Source organism: Bacillus rossius, chromosome 8 (genome assembly GCF_032445375.1).
Source record: "Bacillus rossius redtenbacheri isolate Brsri chromosome 8, Brsri_v3, whole genome shotgun sequence".
Taxonomy (NCBI): domain Eukaryota; kingdom Metazoa; phylum Arthropoda; class Insecta; order Phasmatodea; family Bacillidae; genus Bacillus; species Bacillus rossius.
The window spans coordinates 3,864,348-3,885,021 of record NC_086336.1 but is presented as its reverse complement, the minus strand read 5'-3'; the positions used below and the strand labels follow the sequence as shown (position 1 = coordinate 3,885,021).

The 20,674-nt window shown below is 41.0% G+C and overlaps 1 protein-coding gene across 1 annotated transcript in view; it reads left to right on the top strand.

Annotated features, from left to right (window-relative positions):
- LOC134535501 (V-type proton ATPase 116 kDa subunit a 1-like) overlaps positions 1-20,674 on the top strand; it is a 58,751-nt gene that overhangs the window by 13,672 nt on the left and 24,405 nt on the right. The window contains exons 3-9 of the mRNA XM_063374638.1: positions 6,812-6,994; positions 10,290-10,492; positions 11,551-11,677; positions 13,662-13,838; positions 15,054-15,266; positions 16,161-16,311; positions 18,482-18,621. Coding sequence (XP_063230708.1) covers positions 6,812-6,994; positions 10,290-10,492; positions 11,551-11,677; positions 13,662-13,838; positions 15,054-15,266; positions 16,161-16,311; positions 18,482-18,621 — 1,194 coding nt within the window. The remainder of the gene's footprint in view (positions 1-6,811; positions 6,995-10,289; positions 10,493-11,550; positions 11,678-13,661; positions 13,839-15,053; positions 15,267-16,160; positions 16,312-18,481; positions 18,622-20,674) is intronic.

Sequence of the window (20,674 nt, the reverse complement as noted above, 5' to 3'; positions counted from 1 at the left end):
GTCTTATATAATGTTATACTTTTAGGTAGATTTACAAGTAATATAACCTATTGTAGCCGTTTCTATTTTGCGACTTCCGGTAAATTTTTTTATATAGTTTTTCGTTTCGTGGTCCATAGACGCCAAAACCATCTTCAACTTAAAAGTTTATATATATATATATATATATATATATATATATATAATCACTTTTTTTGTGGACGCGATAACTGTCATAATTTTTCATAAATCACTTCCAAATTGATACATAAAATATAAACAAGTAAAATCTCGTTCGAGTTCTTTAATGGGCAATATCCGACCAAAGGGTTAGAAATGGGGAAGATATTTAGAAAAAAGGGAATAATCGCTGTAACGTCATAATATGATGAATATAATATCCGTTTTAACATATTATAGCTTTCAGGAGTAATTCCGAAAACGTTTGTACAAAAGCATTTTTGATACGACCAACCATAACTAAGAGGTGAAAAAACAAGGTTTGAAGAACAAAAAAAAGAAAACATTATCACTCTTTTCGTAGGCACACAAACTAATCCGTAAAAATTGCTTGTAAATCGTATAATTTGTATCTAAACTTTTGTCTGAAACAATTTTTTGATAATACAAATCATTATTGCAAGGGGTTGAAAAAACCTGGGTTTGGAATGAGAAAATAAATAACTTCCCTACCATGTAAACTATCGAATCCATTCTTATTTTTGTTTAACTTTATAAATATTGTCTAAAACGATGGTTAAAACCAATTTGTATCTACCCAACTATTACTACAAGGGGTGGAAATAACAAGGTTAATAATCATTACATTTTAAATAGACATACTGTTACGCCCCTCGTGCCTCAAAGTTGAATTATTTTAAATTAATTAAAAAAGAGCCTTGGAAACTTCTGGGTAAGAAAAATGAGACAATTAAGTTATTGACCAGAGGTGGCACGAGGTGGAGAACAAGATAATTTGGAACTCTCTGACACAAGCAACTGGGGAGCTGGTGGATCTTTTAAGGGAACAAGGTATATCATAAATAAATTAACACTACACAAGTAGCTTGGTCTATAGGTTCCCTGTTTTATTATTAAGGAATTTTGTGTTCGTATTATTCAAACCTGACAATAAAAATCTTAGTAAATAACAAAGTTAAAGGGGGCGCCCCAGGATTAATTAAAACAATACATATTACACCTTAACAAAAATTATTACATAATCAAAAATTTAAAACTTGCACCAAATTTGAATGTCCCAACAATTAGATCGATGATTAGTTTTATTGATTCTACATATTCTTGAGGAAAGCACTGTTCGCTGGTAGGCTATTCATTCGATTAATGTAGTTCGTAGCTAGAAAGTGGGGGGGGGGGGGGGGGGGGGATGTTGATTTCACATTACCACCCGGGTCTTCAAAAAATAACGTCGGGTCGCGGAAACCTCTCTTCTAACGTGACCCGCAGTGGAGGTGCAGGACCACGAGCTGGGAGCAATTTGTCTCTCCAGCACTTCGACCCTGTCAACCAGGGTGTAGAGTTCGGAGCTCACTAGGTGTCTCGCGCCGACATCAGGATGCCGCGGACCGAGAAATCAGGATGCGCGGACGAAACCGGAATTTTTAGAATTAAATAAGAAGAAATAAAAATTTAACTACGCATGACTTTTCTAAAAACTACCTCTGCCTGGCTACTGTACATACGGGATCACATCCCTTAAGCAAACTGACTACATTCTCGTGCACGCGAAAATCACCGTTCCCGCAAAAAGCCTCTTAGCGCAGAGGACGTAGAGGAGACGAGGTCAGTAGCCGAGGTCAGAGGGCTGAGTGCCCCGCAATCGGCCAAAGCACCTAATTAAATCGGGCGGTAAGGCCCCGGGTCAAAGGAGGGGGTAGGTTCGGTTCTAAGCCGAAAATTTCCGAAGGAGTCCGAGGCGGTCGTGACAACAACACGACATGCGCGCTCTCTACCGGACCGAAACGAAAACAAAGAACAATCGACTTCTCCGGGCCGCGAGAGGAAAGCATAGTGCCTTATGGCACCGCGACGCTGCCTTCTAGCGGCGTAAGGGGGAACTACTTGAGGTGGTGAGCAGACTTGCCACCAGGTGTCATGAGGGTAAGCTCTGCACGCTGGCGACCAGGCCCGCGGTTACTTTTTTTGCCACTAGATGTCAGGGATGTGTCTGTCGGACCCGGGAGAAGGTTTTTGCATCAGGTCATCGTCCCGTCCGGTCACTGCTCTTAGCTTAATTTCTCAGAACTAAAGTGAGGAGGAGAGAGAGGAAGGGGGGGCAGAAATAGCCACTAAGGTGGGAACGCAGCTCCACTGGAGACTGCTTCGTGACGAGACATGCTTTTCTCAGCAGGCCTCTACAAGGTAGCAGCTTGCAGCCCAGGAGCTGCTCAAAGCAGTTTTGGTCATGCAGGGAATTAAAATTACAAACTCGGGACGTGACTGCAGGCGAGAGAAATTTCAACCGGGCTGACCATGTCCACATTAGACAGCAAAATATCAGATTGGCCCCCTGGGAAGGGGCTTCGGTCCACTGGCACAAAGTTTAAATCGGTGGCGTACACCGGCCTAACAAAAAGTAAATCACCCCCATTAACCACCAGATAAATTAAAAAAAATGGAAACCCCAAAAAATTTTAAAATTATAGAATAAATTAAAAAAAGTGACGAAATGCCTAATTTCCGGCACAATACTATCAAATTCGTTATAACTTTTATTGTAATTTTGAAAAAAATGTATAACCTTTTTCACGTCAAATTAGTTTGAATTTATTTTAAATCAACTAATTTTTATCTTAAATCTTGGTGCAAAGGAAATTTTTATACGATTACGTCATTAGTGCAGGGGAAGTAAAGTGTTTGAAGGTCAAATAAATAAATAATTACCTTAGCTGTCATATAATATGAAATTCGTTCTAAGTCATTCATTGCTGGATAAATTGAGTTAAAATTGTTCGTAATATTTTCGCTGCATGGAAAATGGGCAAATATTTAATCAATAATTTTGTAACATCGGAGAACATAAATTTTTGATGTACATTAAGTTTTTAAAAGGTTCCAGAAGTTAATAGAAATCTCCAATTTATTTTCAAGTTCTTAGAAATCTACCTACGCCTGTAGGCTGTGTCTAAAGGGATTATTTTTATCCTGCATTGGTTTTGGTGATATATGTATTCTTCAGCTGATACAGTTACCTCCCTTCCATATATAAACGTATATTTAGTTAGCACTTTACGTGTTGCAAGACATTTTAGTTCATAAAATTAATGCCACTTTTGAGAACTTTTGGGGTTTAACCCATAATAAATCTTGACGCCGCAAATTATCGTCTGCCAGAAAAACGTCCTTGATCAAATTTTATAACGTGCATGAACTCGGAGATGATGATAATAAAGCAATTAATCAATCATCGTCTTTCACACGGGTTATTAAGCACATCTGACACACGATACGCCGAGTAACTCGCGTGATAAATGTTGCTGTGTACATTTGTTGCACAACGGCCGTGCGTCTACAGGAGAGTTTCAACAAAGCAGTTAACGTATTATCGGTTCAAGATAGCTAGCGGTAAGAATTTTATCGGCCGATAAGTTTTGTGATAAGGCTACAATAGGCTACTTCAAGAATTTCGAAAGCATTTCACACGGTCCAGATTTTTACTCCAGTCGTGTGTGATGAGTAACGTTTATAATAATAATAATAATAATAAATAGTACCGATTTTGTCAACGGCGAGCTCGTGGAAACACACTTTAATGATGGAAACTGGTTTCAGTCCAGCTGCAGTGAAGAATGTTAGTCTTAAATTTATAATGATAATTTGTGATTGTTAAGTTCTGAACTTGATGTTTTTGAATACTGTCGTGGTGGTGGAAGCCACATGTTACTAGGATTCTCATAACAGGAGGTTCTGCAGTGGTTTACCATGGCCTTCTGTATGAAGACACGAAAAATAAATATGTGCAGGGTATCTAAAATTGGGCTCTTTGTTTCGATAATCAGGGAGCTTGTTCTAAAGTTATCGTTGCATCCATCGCGTTATCTCTGCTTCTAAATAACAAAAAATATCGAGAGCAAGAAAAAAAATCCCTTTCGGCACAGCCTACAGGCGTAGGTTGTTTTCGAAGTACCTATTTATTCTGTAAATGTTTTGGTAACTTCTGTACATTTCTGTAACATTTTAAGAACTTAATGTAGTGCATAACATCCTATAAATGTTCTCCAATATTCCAAAATAATCATTTAACATTTTTCACATTCCATGCAACAAAAAAATTGGATTTTTTTTTAACTCAATGCATTCAGTATTGAATAGTTTAACGAATTTCATATAGTGCCTACTAAGGTAGTTATGAAATTATTTTTGACCTTCGAACACTTTTTTTTTCATCTGCATTAATACGTAGTCATATAAAAAATTTCTTTGGACCTAGGTGTAAGATAAAATTAAGAATTCGAATCAATTTGATATTAAGGAAGATTTATTTATTTTTATTTCAACCCCTGTTTTTACTGTAATAGTTCGTAACATGAAAACAATTGTTTTAGCCAAAGGTTTTAAAAATGTTTAAAAGTTTTACAATAAGTTGTAAGGGATTTGATAGTATACATATTAAAAAAGGAATGTTTTTTTTGTCTTTTTATCCTCGTCCTTTTACCTAGCAGTAATGGTTTTTTATGTAAAATTTACATTAGAAAAAAGTTTTTAACAATATTAAAAAAGTTAAACAGTAAATATTGATTCTAAAGAGTAGGCTATGTAAGTAGTATATATTGATCCCTCTGAGCCCAGGCTTCAGGCCGTGGTGGTTGAGCCGATCCCCCACCTTGGATTGATGTCACGGCGGCCATCTTGGATGACCTTGACCTTTGACCTTGACCCCAGCGACCATCATGGATCTGCCATCTTGGATCCACCACCTTTGATTTGTCATCTTGGATTCCGCCATTTTGTTTTCCACCATTTTGTTTTCTAGAACTTTCCACCATTTTGAATTATGATGTCATGGTTGCAATTTTCATTACGGCTGCTATCTTTAAAAGCCGTAATTATTATTAGAACATTTTGAAAAAAAAAATTAAAAAAATTTTAATAACATATTATTTTAAAACACACGTCTTTGAGTCCTCGGTCTGAACCCAGTGAGGGCAAAATAAAAATGCTTACTGATCCTTCCTCCATGGAAGCCGCCGGCAGACTGACCTCCCACCACTTATGTCAGGGTATATATATATATATATATATATATATATATATATATGTCACATCCACCAACTTGTTTTCGTCTGGTAGAATGCACATGCCACTCTATAAGTTTGATGCGTGAAAATTAATTTAATGAAACTGTCCTTGGCAATGATTAAATGATTAACTTTATGTATAAAAAAAATATTATTATATGCCACTTCAGGATAATCGTTTAGCACTGCCTTTTCCTTAAACCAAATAACTATTACAAACACATAAGTTTCCTTTACATTGGCAAACTGGTACAAAAGCATTGACACATGAAAGAAGCTTGCATTGAAAGACCAACATAAAATAAATTTTAATTAAGTTTAATCTACTAGAAAATAATTTTACACTCAGGAATACATTCATCGGATTCCTTGTTGTACCAGAGTGTGGATAGGCAAAAGATGCTGTCAATTTCCCCCACATTATTAAAATCCAAAATTTGAAGAAGAAAAAAACGGTGGGGTGGGGGGGGGGGGTTTATACATTGGCTATATCAATCAATACTAGTAGAACATGTTTGCACCAACGATAAGATGATCGTTGTTTTGGAAAATTCTCAACCAAATGTCAAAGAACAGATTTATAAAAAGCGAGAATTCAAAGATTTGGTTTTCATTGACTGAAAGTAAAATGTAATCAGCCAGTAGAGGAAGAGGTTCAAAGGAAAATGGTCACTTATAATTATAAAGAAGCACTTTTGAAGAAAATAATTCATTTTCATGTTTATGATAGTAAATTGGTCACAACCTAGTGGATATATCTTTGCTGAAACAGCAGTAACGTTTTTTGGGTTCTTCAATTCGGAAATTCTTTCCTACCATGCACTTGGAAAAGAGCGCTACACTGTTCTGTTTACTTAAACCTTGCTGTTAAACACCTGGCCATTATTTTTTGCTTACAGTGTCTTAACCGGAAGGGAAAAAAAAAGCTAGAAAGTGGTCACAACTTTCACTTTGTGTATTGGGACGACCCAAACAATTGGTCGACAAGTTAAGACTTTTATAGATGATTAGAGACCGGAAAAATTCGCGAATTCATTTCCGTGATAGGCTAAAATTCAAACTTGTGAACAACAATTCTGCTGGTTCTGCTATTGGCTCGCAGTTTAACTGGAGCTCTCTGGGCCAGTGGCAGACTATTCACCAAAGAAACGTCGAATCACGAGCCACCCAGGTGGAGACGCCTCACGAGTTAGCACCCAATGAACACGCGTGTTTGCTTGAGTAATGCAGAGGATAATGGAAGCTATCCTAGAGGTCAGTGGCGTAGCAGGCGGGTGGCAGGGATGGCCCCCGCCAGGGGCGCTGGAGCATGGGTGTGTGGGGGGGGGGGGGTGTTTTTGCCGCTGCGACGGTTTCGCGTTACTGAACCCCCCCCCCTCTCCCCTCTTTTAATCCAAGAGGGGGCGCCATTTTCAATTCTGCCCAGGGGCGCCAGTCACCTCAGCTACGCCACTGCTAGAGGTCGTTGAATACGCGAATTTTCCAGGTCTCTATAGATGATGGGTTCCAGGCTGCCTTCACGTTGTCGCGCGCGCCTGCTCTGATGGGTTCCCCCGTGTTTGTGCTCGGCGCAGCTGAACCCGGAGGCGAGCGTGTTCCAGCGCAAGTTCGTGGACTGGGTGAAGCGCTGCGACGAGATGGAGCGCAAGATCGTGTACATGGAGGAGGAGGTGGTTAAGGACGACATTGCCGTGCCCGAGGTGGACGGCTCGGACCTGCCCCCGGCGCCGGACCCCCGGGAGATGAAGGAGCTGGAGGTGAGCCCGCCGGGACATCTGTGCGACCCCCTCGTCAGCGAGGCGGGACTGGCTGGTGCTTCTAGCGCGGTGTCGCCTCTGGACTGGCGCGCGGTCTTCTCCCAGTGCACTGAGCGGTGACCGTAACATTATATGGCGGGAAATGAAGATAAAGGTGTAATGCAAGTCCCTTAAGTGCTTTAAAGATTCTGTACCGGTTGTTTCACGCCTAAAAATTACTCTGAAAACACGCGTTTCAGCCATTTTAACTCTTCTAAAAAATACAGTTTAAAAACTTGATCCGAAATCAAAAGTACTTTTCGGCCCTCAGCGAACTCTTAAAATGATTTTCGTAAGCAGACCCCCACTCGGATATCTTGAGAAGTTTTGGAATCGCGTTGTTTTTCCTGAAGCTCTGCACACCGTGTGTGTGTCCGGGTAGGCGGAGCCCTTAAACTGCAATAACATTTGTTTCCCTATCGTATCGTAGTTACAAGCAAAACAGTATTAGAGTGGTTGCAATTCGCACAACAGATAATACGGTTAGAAGTCCGCGAATAAAAAATTACTGTCGGGAGCAAGCGCGGCTTCAGAAGGGGGGCGGTGTGGGCGATAGCCCCTCCCGAGACCAATTTTATCGATTAGTGTATATTTATGTTTACTTAAATATTTAATTTCATATGTTAAACTTTCATCTCATCAAAATTTGCATGGAGCTACTAAGGTTCTGTATTTGAAACCTGTAATTTGTATTCCAAGGCCAATATCTGACCACTTTCATTGTTTGCAACTACGACCTTTCTTTGTGCGATAGCCCCTCCCGAAAAGTCATCCTGAAGCCGCCATTGGTCGGGAGTTTCGTTGAATAGTGACTCAGAGAACAGACTTCACGCTGTGGAGCCAGCAGGCGACCGCCATCTTGTATGACGTCACGGCTGCCATCTTGGGTTTCGCCAGCAGGCTCCTGGCACGACAACCTGAAGCCTGTCCTCGGAACTCCTGTTTCATACTACCATCGTTATCTGTCAAGTTTTACCTGATAAATCTTCCTGAGGATGGAACAATTTATGTTGGCGCACCGTTTTGTTTTCAGCTGAGGCCTTACCGACCAGTCACTTGTCTTGTGTACTGCTTCTTAGCCAAATATTTTTTTACGATCTTTAATTTAGTGCTTTTATTTTTGGCAGCGCGTTGTTTTCAAATGATGTTCTTATGTGATAAAAAAAATAAAAGTGTTGGAGCATGTAAAATTTTCAATAAAAAATCTGGATGCTCACTAGACTGCAATATAGTAGTATTCCCTCCCCAGCAGTTTCATCCATCTGCAGGAGTAGCCATTGCCTTATTTGTCCAGGCCACTAAGGAATCGATTATTTACGCGCAAAACTGCTGTGATTCGTATGCCGACAGTAGACCTGTACCTGAAAGAAACTCAACCAGCCAGGAGACACGGATGATATTAGGAACCAGTAACACAGCTAGTCCCGAAGAATTGTCACGAAAATGCACGCCTCTAACTATTGCACGTTATTCTGCTGCAAAATAAATTTCTTCTGTCATGTTTTCATTTTTTATTTTTTTATTTTTCAATAATCCCTCCACCGGGCCATACTAGTTGTGTTGATGACCGAAATACAGTGGGCATGACGCATTTCAAAACCAAATTTGTCTACCTCAACGGTTGTTGAAAGATGTGTTTGTGTGCATGAGGCACGCCGCTAAATGTGACACCCACTTACATTCTTGTTTACGATAAGGTAAGACTTTGTTGACAGATGTTCAAGCGAACTTTCAAACTCTTGACAGATCATTGTTTTGACGTTATTAATAAAACAAACCCAGATTCATCTATAACCACACTAGTCAATCGTTGCTAATCGTTTATAAGTATTTATTTTCTTACTTTGAAAATTTTCCAGCTGTATCAAATACTTTATCACCTCTGCGTAAAAGGCTTTGAACTGGCGTGCAGTATTGGCCTCTATGGGAGAATCAGACATAATTTTCTTTACCCATGGGAATGAATGAGCTTTTGACATGTTTAATTTAGCGCTAAATAAATATACTTATTTTTGATGTAGTCAGTAGAAAAACTTTTTTATTCTGTGTTGCATAATTTTAAAATTACGTTTGAAATATAAGCTACTTTGTAAGTAATTGGTTTTTTAAACTTCATCTAATTTTTTTTTGCATGAGATAATGTCAAAAAATTAATTAAATAGTGCTCGTATTAACAACAATGGGCTGAAGTTAGTTACACATAAAATAGCATACATACACAGTGAAGTCTAATGTATAGGCCTACTACTAATTTGTGACAAGTGTATATTTTGTGAATATATATATATATATGTTATATCTTATATATCTTAATGAAGCTAAATAATTCGCCAGAGCTTTAGTCGTACAGATAGGCTATAAAATTTTAGTTCATTCTATGATACGTTCCCATTGCAATGGGGAATTTTGATTCAATATAATTTCTTGGACCTACGCCATTGCAACTTTGTACTGTTTATCATGGGAAAAATTCAAGAACGCAAATTAAGAAATAAAAAATGAAACCATAGACCCTCAGAGAACAAGCCTGAATCAGCTGTGTCAAACACATGAACTCAACGATGTATCTAAAAGGTATTATGGACAACACAACAAGAGCACGAACTAAAGCATTTAAACCTGAATATCTGACAGCACAAGAATTCCGTGGAATGAATTTCGTCATGGAAAAAAAAATAGTAACAGCACGGACGAACACTGTGGTTTAAAGATGACGAGACAGTTTCAACAATATCTGACAGTAAATGCAGTCAGACAACAAAACTTGGAAAACGCAGCATAACGATGAAGATAAACAGATATCATGGACGACAAGACGACCACAACATCGACGAACACAGTAGGTTTCCGATGACGTTTCGGGAACATGAAACCATAATGAAAAACTGTGCGTGTTACTGTTTCTTCAAACAATTCTGCCGTTTGTAACTAACAGACCAAATCTCCGAGCGAAATATGAAATTCATAACAGGTAGCGCTATACAATTGGGAAATGCAGGGACTTGTCTCAACAGCGCTCTCTACGCTGCTGGTTGAACAAGGAGGAACGCGAGCGCGCTGGTAGCAAATATAAAATTCAAGGCACTCACAGTTGAGTGTATAGGATAGTTCTTTTTCATGTATCTCTCAGGATGCTCGTGCCTGATGACGGTGACAGACGCCAGCAGACTGGGAGACCGCGAGCCACCACACCTCGAGTGCACGTGTCCCCGGCCCGGTGACGGGACCAGACCGCGCGACTGTGCTCTGCCCGCAGACCCAGCTGGAGAAGCTGGAGACGGAGGTGGTGGAGCTGAGCCAGCACTCCAGGAACCTGCACCTGGTGCACCAGGAGCTGACGGAGCTGAAGCTGGTGCTGGAGAAGACGTCGCCCTTCTTCGCCGAGGAGGCGCACCGCCGGCAGTCGCGCGCCGACGGGTCCGGGGTGCCGCTCGAAGACCTGCAGCAGCGCCACGTCAGGTGGGTGCGGCCCCTCCCCCTCCCCTGGACCCCCCTCACGTTGTTATGTCGAGTTCTCGCGCTGCCCCAGTGTTTCGCGCTGACGCCGCTGTTGCCGCAACGAGGCCTGCCCGCGCGTCGCTGCCGGTGTGTCGCAACCACGTGCTAAATTATAATTGCATGCTTATCTCTCACCTACACTCTGTTCAGAATGTTATTTAACCTGAAAATACAGGGTATATTTATGTTTACTATTTTATAAGTCCAAACTAAGCTTTATTTATACAATTATTCAACTTTGAAATAACCACAGCGAATATGTGCATTTATTTCACACACTGGGATAAAAATGAAAATAGTCCCCGAAAAAATAAAATTAGGATCTATGTAAATCATAGGCACCGGGTACAAAATAAGACTACTTATGATAGTTAAACTTTTAAAAATAAAATTAGGCTGGGCCCGGGCCTGGAGGGGACCCAGGGGTCCACCCAGCCCCACCCTTGTGGAGGCCGTGTTTGCCCCTTGGGCGTCAGACCACGACTGGAGGTGTCACTTCTGCGAAGTAGTCTTGCTGGGAACATTTCATGCTACATCATAACGATATTCTAATGAGTTAAAACATCACAGGAACACAGAAATAAATTATATCAATGTATTTTGGTCAAACAAGGCCACATAAGACATACCTACATCACTCCACCACACTCCGCCACACTCTGTTACTAAAAAAAAAAAAAAAATGTTTTGACAAGAAGACTTAAAGGGGTTGAAAACCGGGCCAACATAACTTCTAAAGTCATCTGGATTGGAAAGTCGAATCGAGAATATAAATCGAGAATAAGCCGTTGTTTAAATTAACTCTTTTAGAGAAAGATAACCTTATTTCACTTGAGCGCAGCGTGTGGACTGCTGTCCACAGTGAGGTAATGAGACCAGGGCTAATGGAACATAGGGCGGCTACGGCGTGGTGCGAGGAACCATCCCAGCAGTGGTGGGAAAGTGAAACACTGGATCCCGGGTGACCAGGAGGAGTGCACCAGCCTGCCGCACGTGCAGTCTGATCGCCTTGTTCGCAGTTTCATCACCGGCATCATCAGGAAGGAGCGGGTGCTGGCCTTCGAGAGGATGCTGTGGCGGCTGTCGAGAGGGAACGTCTTCCTGCGCATGGTCGACCTGCCCCTGCCCATGAAGGACCCGGTGACGGTGGGTAGCGCGTGACTTCCTTCCGTTCCACCTTCTAGTGCTAACACTTTCGCGCTCTTCACCGGCCGTCTAATGGACTGGACAGGAGTTTATCTAATGAAGAGTTTAGCAGTGATGGTGATGGACCCCTGCACGCTCACTGTTTAACATCGCTGTGTGCCTCAGGTGGTATTTAGGTGAAGAGCAATCTTATTTCGCGAGTCACAGCCTCGCTCGAGTGAACAAGCACTTCGAGGTTTTGCGTCCACACTTCACCGATGGCTTGGTCACGTTTAAAAGTTTATGGTTAGACTTAAATCTGATATGTAACTATTTTATCTCGCCACGATGATGTGAGCCGGATGTATTCAACAATAAAACCATGGAAGTGTTTTTCTGTCTGTTTGTTTGTTCATTCGAGCATCGCGCCAAAACTAGAGGACCTATATTGGGCTGTGCGTTGCGTGCAAGTATGTAGTGGTTGAATCGAGGAAAATTGCCAGCTCTCTCGTAAACCAACGGTTCGTTTACCCGCCCAAGCTATGGGGGTTACCACGGCTCGACCCGATCAGCGAGCGCTGATGTCACCGCGACTGCTGTTAGGACACGTTCATCCTCGGCTCCGTCTGCCTGCATCCCGGCTCATCGTCACGTGACATCAGTATGCTCTTGTTCCAGTTGCTTCTGCTTCACAAGCTAGCAGTGGTTATCCATTTCTCAAAGTGTACGCCGATACACCAAGAGTCTTGCGCGACCACTTCAACGTAGACGTAACGCCGAATACGCAATTCTTAGGTTTCATGAAGGACGTGCGCTGCACAACGCCGGTCATGATGGCTGCGACTCTGGGAAACACTTGTCTAGATCGCATACATCAGTGTGGAATGTCATTCTTCTCATGCCATCGTCCAGTGTTAAACCGAGAGGAGAAACGAGCCAAAGCTACCGTATGCAAAAAACATCTTCGCCCAACCAAGACGATCATGTGTAGTTGAGACGTTCAGTCAGTGATTTTGTTTTTTATCGTCATGCGTGATTATTGTACCTATTTTTATAGAAATAATATAAACCATTAGACTAAGACTAAAGTAATAATATTGCAATTACTGTATTTCTTGCATTAAATGTTATGAATATTTACTGATACTATAACATAAATAGCACTGATATTAAAATTTTAAACATTTTTTGAAATTGCTGTCTATTAATTCTTTATATCCCATTCACACGACGTATTTGCGTTAAAAACTTGCGACTGTGTCCCGACAAGTCTACTCCTATTTTTTAACTCAGCTACTATTAAAGCTAAAGAAGCATACCAGGTGCCATGGAATACGACCATCAACCAGTTAATGGGAACCTCTTTTACTGATCTCTCTCACAAAAAAAAAACTATGGAAAAAAAACCTGAAATCACTTTGATCCCTTAAAGACAGCTATCCTAATGAGAGAAATCCTGTTGTATTTTCGATGCAAAATATATTCATATTCAATAATCCATAACCTGTAAAAGTAGTCCTTGAACTTATTAGAGACTTTTTGACTGTGACAACGTAATATTTTTTGTAGATGTAGATTATGCGAGCTGAACAATGGGCATTCCCACAGTTCATTAGTCCCAACCATCTACTGGCTGGTAGTCCGCCCGAGAGCTGGCCAAACTGTTAGCAATTACCACTGTCCATCAGTCTCAGTGCTTTTATGGCCGGGAGCCTCATGCATGTCGGTTCCGCCTGGTCCGGTGGCATACTGTGGGAATTCCCACAGTCACACAGTCCCAACGATCTACTAGCAGGCAGCCTTATGCACGTCAGTGTTGCCTGACAGGCCAGGCATGTTTATGCCGATGAGGAGGCCGAACTGTAGGTGCTAGTATTTCCTGGCTCTTGTTCAAATGAAAATGGGCAGGCTCCCAAAGTGAGAGAATGGCAGGTCACTTGTAGGTTTGCTGTGATGAGTGGTGGTGTACCTGCACATCTGAGAGATCGCAGGCGTGTGTCGACAGGGCAAGGAGGAGTACAAGACGGTGTTCGTGGTGTTCTTCCAAGGAGAGCAGCTGCAGACGCGCGTGAAGAAGGTGTGCGCGGGCTTTAGAGCGGCCGTGTACACCACGCCGCAGTCAGCCACCGAGCGAGACAACATGCTGAAGGGAGTCAACACGCGCATCGAGGACATGCACAAGGTAAGGCCTCCTTCAACCACCACACATGAGATGCCGTACTAAAGGGAGTCGACACATGCGCAACGTAGCGCCTCCTTTGAGGGCCTTCCTCTCCAACCACTGCACATCAACCTGTTTTTAACCTGAGACGACATGCTGAAGGAAGTCAACACCTTCTTAGAGAACATGCACAAGGGAGTGCCTCCCCCTAGGGTCTTTCTTCTCAATCACTGCACAGAAACTTATTTCACAACTGAGACGACATGCTGAAAGGAGTGAACGCCTGCTTACAGGGCATGCACCAGGTAGTGTCTCCCACTAGGGCCTTCCTTCTCAATCACCGATCACCAGCCTTTTTAATCAAGCATGTGGCCGGCCATGTCCACAGCATGGTGTGACTTGTTTTAAAGAAGGAAAGTTGGCCTAGTTCGTTTGTCCACGAATTGTGTTTGTCATCACATTGGAAGGAATTATTTATGTTCATTCTATGTGTACCGAACACTGCCAACTTTGCTCTGGTTACAATCTTCGTATGGACATTAAATAACTTTATTTGAAGCTTTAAGAATTTATACTTCATTAATCAATTATTTAAATTCGAATAATTTGTTGCAAAAATGTCTGTGTGGCATTTGTAAAGAAACGGAGATATCGCTGCTTCAACCAGATGAATACGACATCGCGGGAAACAAGTGCTGGTCCACAAACAGTATCAGTACATTGTGGACAGAAACCATTCTCGGGTGCTGCGGTTCACCTCACTCTCGATCGCAGGCAGCGTGGCCCATCGTGGGTTACGCACTGGCACTGGCATGCATGGCTCTAATCTTTACTTCCGATTTGACACTTCAACAGTATCAACCAGTTGGTGTAAATAATGGTGATTTTACAATAGGTATATTTTCTAACGAAACATTTTTTTTTTTAAATATTCTATTACAGTGCTTATTTTAATGCACTAGTCAGAAAATTTATAATTTATTACATTCTAACTGCCCACATACATAGTAATTCGAAATTTTAAAACTTCAATAGTTTGGCCGCTGTATCAACAGTTACATCAGCAACCTTTTTATTTGGCGGGAACAATATGACGCAATGAACTTCGTAGTCTTCCATGTCCAATTTCCGCCCCCACATCCTCGTCTATAAACAACTGTAGCGAACCCACTGTCGACTAGGCCTTGAGCACAGGTACTGCGCTAGTGTGATGCTGTGCCACGGTGGTTTCTGAAGGTGCTGAACACGTCGGAGGTGCACCGGCGCGCCATGCTGCAGCTGGTGGCCAAGGACCTGCGCCGGTGGCTGGTGATGGTGCGCAAGGCCAAGGCCATCTACCACGCCATGAACATGTTCAGCATGGATGTGACGCAGAAGTGCTACATCGCCGAGTGCTGGGTGCCGGTCGTCTTCCTGCCCGACGTGCAGAAGGCGCTGGAGGACGGCGGGGTGCGTCCACACGCAGGGGCGCAACAACAGGGGGGGCAAGGGTATTTTCCCCCTCTGACACCTTGAAGTGGGGGCAAATTGGGGCAAAGAAAGTGCTGTGTAATCAATTTTTAGATAATAAAACTGCTTAAATAGCATCATTTTCCACCTTGAAATACAAATTTTCCCTGGGGGAGTACCCCCGGACCTCCCGCTTCAATAGCGGGGATCGATGATTCTTTATAAAAAAAAGTATATTGCTCCCCCCCCCCCCCCTTTTGGAAATTTAGTTGTTGTGCCCCTGTCCACACGTCTCGCTTGCTTGCGCTGACATATCTGCTCCTCCAAACGCAAATCTCACCAACCCCCAGCACACAGGCCTCTCAAACTCTCAGATGCTTGCACTGCAGGTAGCAGCCCCGAAAGCACACTCACGAACCACATCATTTAGACAGTTTTATTGGCATCTCCACTTCTCGCTTACTTGGGCTGCAGATTCACGCAAGAAGACGTCAGTTAACGATATCACCAGTTACGGACCGCCATGACAGAGTTGAACCATTTAGGGATTGGCGGTACCCCGATGTTCCAACAGGCTCAAATATTTGTGTTTTGTAGAGAGGTATAGGTTAGGGAGAGGATGATCCAAAGGTATATCCAAGGGGAGATCTGGGATATGTTATGGTATAAGTGGAGAAGTGAGGCAAATGTAGGATTATCAGTGCAGCACTACTGGCTGAGAGACAGTGTGGCGATGGCACTGGTATGCTGTTAAAAGTAATAAAAAGATGTAAATGGAACAAAACAGCTGTGTTGCTGATAATCGGCGATACCAAATGGTTTGCAACTGGCTAATGACCTCAGCGCTGTGAGCGAAAAAGGGAATGCTCTGACTGTGTGTGTTTGTGTGGGCAGCGCGTGAGCGGCAGCTCCGTCCAGTCGTTCCTGAACGTGATTGACACTCACGAGACGCCACCCACCTACAACAGAACCAACAAGTTCACCAACGGCTTCCAGGAGCTCATCTCGGCGTACGGCGTCGCCAACTACCGCGAGGCCAACCCAGGTGTGTGTGTTGGACTATACCTCCCAAGGCTCGGCCACACTCGCCTGCTAGTGTTGGGTTGGACTATACCTCCCAAGGCTCGGCCACACTCGCCTGCTAGTGTTGGGTTGGACTATACCTCCCAAGGCTCGGCCACACTCGCCTGTTTGTGTTGGGTTTCTTGCTGATAACAGGTCTGTGTGAAGAAATGCTCCTAAAATGTGACTATGTCTACGAGTAGTATGTACGCTTTCCCAGTTGGGCCAAATTCAGAAAATGAAATTCTAGTGAGTGACCACAAAATAATTTTTAGGCAAAATTTTAAGTTATGTATATTTAACTGATTTTCTACATAGTGCATATTGAGCCCCGAAACTAAAAAACAGGATCATAAAGAGCGTGGTTCAAAATTTGACCCTCAAACTTCGGCTCCAGGTTAATCACAAAAAAAATTAAATAATATTTATGATTAATAATTTCATTACATCCCTCCTGAAGTTAGAGCTGAAGAACTGGTTTATTGCAAATATAAAAAAGTTTTTCAAGATAAAACACCAATCATGTGGATGATATTTAAGAAGAATGGGGAGTTTTGGTCAGAGGTGGTAGGTTGTAAAATGACTGGCTTCCACCCTGGATTTTGGTGTCAAAATTTCCGGTCTGTCCTCAAAAATGACTCAAAAATCCTCATAATTTCTTATTTTGAAGGAAAAATTCTCATTTTTAAGAGAAAAAAAATTCCATGTGTTTTCCTCAAAAAAATTAGAGAACCCATTCTTCCTCAGAAAGGGGCAATTTGCTTCAGTCGCTGATACCTCGACTGAAAATTGACACCCCAAATACATTTTTAACTTAGAAATTAAAAAAATACTTTACAAAAATATAAATAATTTAATCAATTTAAATGAAAACTATTTTTTTAGCCATCTAAGTAAGATACATTCGTTCGAGTCAACCAAGTAAAATTTAATAAAATAATTATCAAAAAATTTCAAAAATTCATAAAACATATTACAATAACTAGATTAAAAGCTACTTCTTACGTACTAGGTTAGAATCTTGGCAAATACAATTTAAATAAATTACAACAAAAATATTGTCTACAAAATATTTACCCGGTGACTGACCCCCCCTTACCTGTTCCAAAGATTATATAATTCCCACCATTATGACATCATAGCAGCCTAATTGACCACCATGTTGTATTAGCTTTTGTTTGCAAGAGTGCACTGTATCCATATTGGTTTATTTTTTACCCGCTAGAGCACACTAATGTCAATCACCAGATCATCAACTATCATAGTGTCCACTATCTCGTTGGCCATCTTAGCCACCATATTTGAGATCTGTTATTTTGGCTCAAAATTTCGGACAAATTACAAAAATCGTTAAAATTTTAATAATGTTCGCAGGCTTTAACGGCCATTGTCTGAAGTAGCTTGGCTTCTGGGTTGTAGCCGCGTCCTTGGCGAATAATTCACCCATTATTATTATTCGCCAAGGACATGGCTACAACCCAGAAGCCAAGCTACATACTTAAATTTTGGTGGTCCTTGGTTCTATCACTGCATAAAATATGTAAAACATTTAGACTTATACTCTACTATAAAATTAAAGAATTAAGGTATAATTAATAAAACAACACTTTTCCAAACTTTATTTTTTAATTAAAATTCTAGTCTAATACAAGACCACTTGCAAAAGTAAGTGATATAATATACATTTACTTTCGTAACGGGTCAAACTGACTACTCAGCTTCAATCGGTTTCCTGAGGACACAGAGCAGCCCGGTTTAATCCACTGTCTCCTTATATTAGTGCTCAAGTTCTGTTAAACCTCTCGGTTATGGAGGTTTTGACATTACTGAATATAGATTTTTTTTTAGTCCAAAACTTATTCATAGACACAATGAAGGTCACATTGTATAATTATTGGCCAAAATCTGTTTGCAGGTGTGATGGAACACGTCCATCACACAAAATGACTGACGGCCTTGGTTACATCAGCCGCTTTATTAGTTTTTACAGGTCTGGCTCAAGTGAACTTTTTATACATTTCAACGACTGTCAACTAGTACTTTACTCATTTGTGCATGTAGTATCATCTCAACAGTTTATAAATCATCAAGTCCATACCTATACTAAAACTTTGTGTCGAAGGTCTTTCAGAGATTGGTTGACTTTGTTTCAGCACTGTACACGATAGTCACATTCCCGTTCCTGTTCGCTGTGATGTTCGGGGACGCCGGCCACGGCATCATCATGCTCTTGTTCGGACTGTACATGGTGCTCGACGAGAGGAGGCATATGAAATCCAGGTCCAAGAATGAGGTAATAATATCACTGTTACCTTGCGCGTTATCTTCAATTACATCCCAAAGCTCATTTTAAATATTACAATTATATAACACGTTTTTTATAAGGCGTGTTCACGTTTGTAGCTATAAGAGGATTGATACAAGTAGATTCATCCCAGCATTACTCCGCCTCAACTATTAAGCACCCTTAATACATTTACAGCATGAGAGGAGGAAAGTCTAATTCATGAATCATACTTATTATTCAAGATCAAAAGTTTCGCTCGTAATTCGAACTCTCCCATTGATGGTTTAGGGGGGGGGGGGTGCCTTCGATTCGAAAGTGTCCATGGGCTTATTGTATTAAAGCACTATGGAAGCTCCCTTACAGGTGGTGGGGGAGGGGCAACCCTTCAGAGGTGAACATTTGACTTAGAATAATTGTCGCAGCTGGTATAGGGAAAACTGTATAAGGATTTGGAATATTTTACGCATTTTAGGTAGATTTTAAAGAAATACTACCTATTGTAGCCGTTATCATGGTACGACTTTCGGAAAATTTTTATATAGTTTTTCGTTTCATGGTCCATACGCCCCAAACCAAAAGTCAGCTCAAATTCCGAAACATTCAAAAATGTTGCAGAATCAAATACAGCATCCTGATTGGTTGTCTGTATTCGATTTTAACGGGAAAATTTTTAAACTTATAAAAAAATAATTAAATTTTAATTAGAAACATTAAGAAGTCTTTGGTTTGAACTCGGCGAGATCATTCGATTGAAAATGGCGACCGATCCTTCCTCCACGAAAGTCACCGGAAGACTGACCTTCCACCACTAATACCAAGGACGATTTTACGTCAGCCAAATTATTCCGACCTACAGCCGGCATTCTCACATTCCCCTCCCACATATGCGCCCTTCCAGGGTAGGGTTGGAGAATCTTCCAGTTCGTTTATACATTCCATGACGTAAAAGCGTTTTCTAAATTAACATTTTATTAAAATTGTATTAAATATTTTTTTATAAATTTTAAAATTTTTCCAAATTTTCTACGACAATACTTACGAAATTAATATGGCGGCCATGACGTCATACTACAAGATGGCAGAATGTTATTTACAAAAATAATTAAGTAATATTTTATTAATTAAATTTTTTTCCCGATTTTCTAGCATAAACAATACGGATTTTCAAGATGGCTGGCGTAAGGAAAAGTGCAACTTTTCTAGAATACATGAATACGGGTGTGAAGTAAGCATTTTTTAAAAAAATTTACTAAGAATTTTTTTTTATTCGTAAATTACATGTTTTCTCTCGCCGGGAATCGAACCGAGAACTGGGATGGATGGCATAACTAAAAATTTGAAGTGAGCAATTTTTTTCAATTTTTATATTTTTTATTTTTTCGGAATTTTTTTGTCAAACATTAAAGACTTTCAAGTTTATGGTCAATGCTTTTGTGGTCTTGTAAATGCGGACTTTAAGCTTTTTTTTTTTTTTTCGGATCCTTCAAAGGCAAAAATCTTTTGAGGCATTCCGAAATTCTAATTTTTGAATTTTTGATGAATAAAACAGAAAATTTTCGCACAAAACAGGAATTTTTCCCCTCTGAAAATGGACATTCTAGGAATGTTGTGTCATTTTGAGTAAGTTTTGAGGAACTTTGAGGAATTTTGAGTCTAAGACGTCTTCCGTGACGTCATCCAAGGCAGCAGACACCGCCACCACCACTCACCAGCACCAGACGCCGGACGTTCATTCACACACTACTGAAGGACGGCCCTTATTAGTTGATAGCTCGATTAACTAAGAGTGAAGGCCCTAACTACAACTCTTTGTGAATTTAGGTTTTTTTTAGTATTTGTATGTTACTTAGAAAACTAACTTTAAACTGGAGTTAGGGCCAATATAAATGTCAAGAAAACTCATCATAGGGCTTTATAATGTCGTAAAACGGTATATTTTTCTAGACCGATTCGTAAGGCTTCAGAAAAAATGTAGGACTTAAGGCCTTTCAACTTGTAAAGGCAGAAATTATCTCCCTAACCGGGAAAACCACACTCTACATGAGGATATGCCTCCGAC